The sequence below is a fragment of the Rhinatrema bivittatum genome, chromosome 8 (genome assembly GCF_901001135.1).
Source record: "Rhinatrema bivittatum chromosome 8, aRhiBiv1.1, whole genome shotgun sequence".
In the NCBI taxonomy this organism is placed as follows: domain Eukaryota; kingdom Metazoa; phylum Chordata; class Amphibia; order Gymnophiona; family Rhinatrematidae; genus Rhinatrema; species Rhinatrema bivittatum.
In genome coordinates this window covers 168,442,585-168,447,509 of record NC_042622.1, presented here as the reverse complement: position 1 = coordinate 168,447,509, position 4,925 = coordinate 168,442,585, and the positions used below count along the sequence as shown (strand labels likewise).

Here is a 4,925-nt window from a genome sequence, read left to right as displayed (position 1 = left end):
CCATGAAGTAAATGTCTTTCAGTGGAAAGTCAGAAAGTTCCAGAGCAGTGGTTCCCAGCCAGTCGGGTTTTCAGGATATCCACTAGTATGCAAATGTTCTCTCATGCATATTCATTGTGGGTATCCTGAAAACCCGACTGGCTGGGGGGGGGGGTCCCCAGGACAGGGTTGGGAACCACTGTTCTAGAACAAGAGATCATGAAAGGAGCAGACTCAGGCCTAACAACAGAAAATATTTCTTCACAGAAAGAGTGCAGGGAACGGCCTCCCAGGGGAGAGGGTGGCAGTAGAAATAGAACTCCCGGAAGTCTGGGACGTACACGAAGGATTTTTAGCTGCAAAGAAGTGAGGGGAATGCCAGAGATCGCGGGACGGGGGTCGGTTGCACTGCACCAGGAAGTAAATTGATCTATACAGTCTTCATCTGCCCTCATATTCTATATTTTTATGTTTCTCTGTAGAAGTAAGAGTCAACAAGAATGTTTCTCTGGATTTGCAAAGTCCCCTAGATCTGGACTTATGCAGTACCAGCCCAGCCTCTCACCAAAGGAGCGGGCAGCAGATCAGTGCCATGGATTACTTACAGAGGTTTGCAATATTGCCTCTTGCATTGGCAGAGTACATCCATCTCCTTGGTGCATGCTGAGGAGGAAGCAGACAGCGAGGTCATGATTGGAATTATGTGAGGGAGCTTCAGGTACAAAGGATTTCCCATCTATTTCATTACAAATTTCCTAACCTGCACACATCACTTTTAGTTCAAGGTGGTTTACAAATAAAACCATACATAAATTATATATAAAATAACTTAAAAACAACATCTCTATCCTTGCTCCCAATATCTCCTTTTTCTCATAATGCTTAGTTCTCAGGATGCATCCAGGTGACTCCCAACTCCGGGATCAAAACAGTCATATTTAATACAAGTGCCAGAGTGAAATGTTCTGCGTGGTAAGAGATTCCTGCCACTGAAGCCCATTCGCTAGCTCTCTTAATTGCAAGAACCTGTTGTCACCATGTCTTCAGTACTGTTATTACTTCTGAATGGTGTAACAACAATCTTCATGGAGTCCAAGAAGGTGGCTCTAGGAAGACTGATCCGATGGGCATTGATAATTCTGCCATGGCAGGTAATGGTCCTTCAAGTGAGCTGCGAGGCTGTGTTTTCCTCTTCGTCTGCCTGTCTTTGGAATGTGCAGACATATTACAGTCTGCTATTAAACTAGAACAATGAATGAACCACAGACCTCCTATTACAAGGTAGGACCCCATAAACACTGCCTTCAAAGTTCAGACATATCCCAAAGCTTAAATATTTGGCAATAAAGAGGAGGTAATCATGAACAGTGCTTTTTCTCTCTCCTGCAGTCTGTCTATAACTGGAGCCTCATCTCTCACACACCGTCCATCCATACATCGATTTCTTCTCTTACGGTTCCCAGTTAGTAGATGTCTGGCTTTGCTGCCATGTGCACTTTCACAAGGTGCTGATGAAGAAAGATGTAATTTGAATTAAATAAAACTAGCCAGTGGTGCCGGAGCATTCCTGAGTCTCAGCCTAACTAGGGCTGGTGCATGTTTTTTGCCTTGACAGAGCTATTTAAGCCCAGCCTACCTGGAGGCAGGTAATAAAAGCAGCTACAGTATAAAGCTACCTGTAGCAATAGCCACGTGGGGAAGTAATAAAATACTGCCTGACAGGTTATTTTTATAACTAGCGCAGCTGAAAAGCAGGCACAAGCTTTAACATCTGCGAACCCTGAGACACAGAGGGGGTAGACAGATTGAACTATGCCTAGATCAGACATCAGAAAACCCACCATGAACTTAACAGCATCTGACTTTTCTGAAGCAGAAGTGGAGGGGAGAGCTCCTCAAGACCCCCGCTGCACAGGACCCTTGTGGAAACTCCAGCAGACGGACTCCAGAGAAAGCCATACCCCCAGCTGTCCCAATGAAACAGAGGAGCTCAACGCCCAGAAGAGGACCAGGCCAGTGAGAACCAAGGCCCGGAGAATAGCAGCCAATGTGAGAGAAAGGAAGAGGATCCTGGACTACAACCAAGCTTTCAACGCATTGCGGTTGACCCTGAAGCACGACCTCAGTGGCAAGAGGCTGTCCAAAATTGCAACCCTGCGGAGAGCCATTCAGAGAATTTCCAGCTTATCCGTGTTCCTGCATTCCAGTCCAACACAGAAATGGCCCTGTAACCACACCGAGTGTCACCTTCAGCAGAAGGTTTACGGACAAGATGAAAACAAAGACTCTCGCCTCCATCGTTTTCAGATTCTTTCAGACAAGCTCCTACTGCCCCTGGGCTCCCGCTATGGAGATGCCCCCTATTTCCAGCAGTGTCTTTCTCCCCTTCATTCCAAACACTCTCCAGACACTCCCGTTTGCCATGATGGCAACCCAAAGGCAGACAGCTTCTTGCCCAGCCCTCCCTGCTATCCCAGCGGGGACTATCACATCGGGGTCAGAAGTACCTGTCACCAGAAGTGTCCGGAAAGCATCATGGATTCTTCATCTGGACTTCTGTCTTGGCATTTCAATTTCTTACAAGGAGCTGGATATCAGCACTCCCTGCCCCTGCATTGACATCCCTTGGCTATGGACGAGTTTCTGTGGTTAGCAAAGAGCTTTCCAAAACACTATAGAACTGGGATCCCCACGGTCAGGATCACAGGAAAACTGTTCAGCAAGAAAAGGAGAATGAGACTTAGAACTGAATTAACAGCCAGAAAGGGGAACAAGGGGCTTTCTAAGTATTATAAGCACTGTCTGTCAAGAATGACTTGAATTATTTTGTCAACTTGAGAGCAAAGCTCTTCAACAATCTCTTTATTTTATTTTATTTTTTTTGGGGGGGACGGGGGACTGTGGCACTACATTTTCCTCCTGCTCAGTTGGAACCAGCCTCCACTTCATTCACAGCTACTTGCGGATTCTCCCCTCTTTTCACCTCTCTCTCCCCCTTTCTGTCTAGCAGGGTCGGGGAACCACAGACTGCAGCGTTCTCAAGAAGCCAACAGGTACGGTGGGCATCATGCAGTATCCCCAGAACCAGCCCAGAGAGCAGAAGCCAGGCTCAGCTACCCATGTGCAAGGGGCCACCGAGCCATCGGGCCACCCAGCCCTCAGACTTCCCAGCTACTGTGAACATTCAGAGGAATCCTGTCCTTGCAAAGCTCTTTAGCAACACATTTGTCTGACTTTTGGTCTTAATGATGACGTTTAAAGGAACTGGAAGCCAGTCTCGGGGTTTCAGGTTCCTCTGGTGGTAAGGAAAGCAGGTTTAGGACATAGAACATGAGCTTATGGGGAAAAGAAACTTCAAGCTTGTTTGTTTCATCTTATGCTTTCATGTGTGCTCGTATGTTACCAGGTTTTTAAATAATAGAAATACATATCTTTCAATTTTAAGATAGAGAAAGGCCTTTCTGTGGGAAGGGGCCATCTTGAGCAGCTCTGGGGGTGCATTGACTCTACGTTTGTTTAGAAGCTCAGCTGCCTGGATCGGGGCTGGCTCCGGCTGAATCCGCATGACCTGGGTCTGCAGCTCCACCACTTACTGCAGAAACCAATGTCTGTTCTCTGTAACTCTGCTCCTTGCCCCATGGTCTGTGTCTGTATTTGCGCCTCCTCAGCCACTTTGCCAGTGATCTTGTCTGACTAATCTCCTTTTTCTCTGGTTAGAAATTTTCTCCTGCCTCCTTTTTGTAATTTTATATCTGTTTCCAGAATAAAACCTGTAGGAGGGGCTCTATCTCCTGTTGCAGTGGTAACTGGCTCCTTTGCTTGCTTCTAATGGCAGTTTCTGAAGTACCTTTTCTAGTAGGGCAGATATGGGCTGCTGCAGGGTCCCTTCCCCAGGTAAAGCCCAGATTCTGCAGGCTCTCTCATACTACAATGAGCAGCCACTGGGATACCTCTGCTCCCAAAGCTAGGCTCCAAGGTTATATTTTATGTCTCTTTTAATTGTGGTCAAGTTACCTTGGACAGAACTGCTTTTCTTTTTAAATCAAAATGTGGGTACAGTTTTAATTACTGATATCTCTGGAAGCATTTGCACCCAAATAAGTGTACCACAGACCTCATGAAGAGGGGTGAAAGTGTCTGATGATGTCATGAAGTGCACCTCTCCTGGTGATGTCACCAGGAGATGGGCCCCTTTCCTGGTGATGTTGTGAAGAGATGTGCAGTAGACTTGTGAGTTTTTGGTTTGAGATTTCATGCCTGTATCTGTCATGAGAATGTGTTCCCTGGTTCTCTCCTCTCCCAGCTTTGCTTTCCCAGCAGGTGGTTGTGATGGATGTGTAGTAGCTTTATGAACAAGTAGGGTCTGGGATCTCTAATGAAGCTGGAAAGTTGACTGAATGGGTGGTCTCTGCCATGTCTCCCTCCTCCAAACAAAACAGAAAGGACTGACGGTAAAAACCAATGCTCTTCCTGTTGGATGGCAGCTGGGTACCTTAGTGGAGATACAGGAGTTCAGGAGTACACAGGTCAGGGGAGGAAGATAATTCATGCACAGCAGTTCAGGAGTACACAGGTCAGGGGAGGAAGATAATTCATACACAGCAGTTCAGACGTGCACTGGTCAGGGGAGGAAGACAATTCATGCACAGCAGTTCAGACGTGCACTGGTCAGGGGAGGAAGATAATTCATGCACAGCAGTTCAGGAGTACACATGCTTTCTTATGAGTAGTCATTGCAAATAGTTTGCAGATCAGACTGGCTGATGACTCCTCAGGGCTCAGACTTTCTCTGTCTGTGTAGTTGTCCCTTGCAGTCTGGAAGAGCTTGGGTGCTGTGTCTGGCCCTCAGTCGCTCCCTCAGCCTGGATGAAAAAAACTTTGACATCACCTCAGCACCTGGCTGGCACCTCCCTCCTGATTTCATTGCTTCTTTAGGGAAGGTAAGG

At 46.9% G+C, this 4,925-nt stretch overlaps 1 protein-coding gene across 1 annotated transcript; it reads left to right on the top strand.

Moving 5' to 3' along the window:
- Window positions 1–1,791: 1,791 nt before the first annotated feature.
- BHLHA9 (basic helix-loop-helix family member a9) lies at window positions 1,792–2,598 on the top strand. The gene has a single exon (XM_029613527.1). It carries the CDS (start codon window positions 1,792–1,794, stop codon window positions 2,596–2,598), a length of 807 nt encoding a protein of 268 aa, XP_029469387.1.
- The last annotated feature ends 2,327 nt before the right edge of the window (window positions 2,599–4,925 follow it).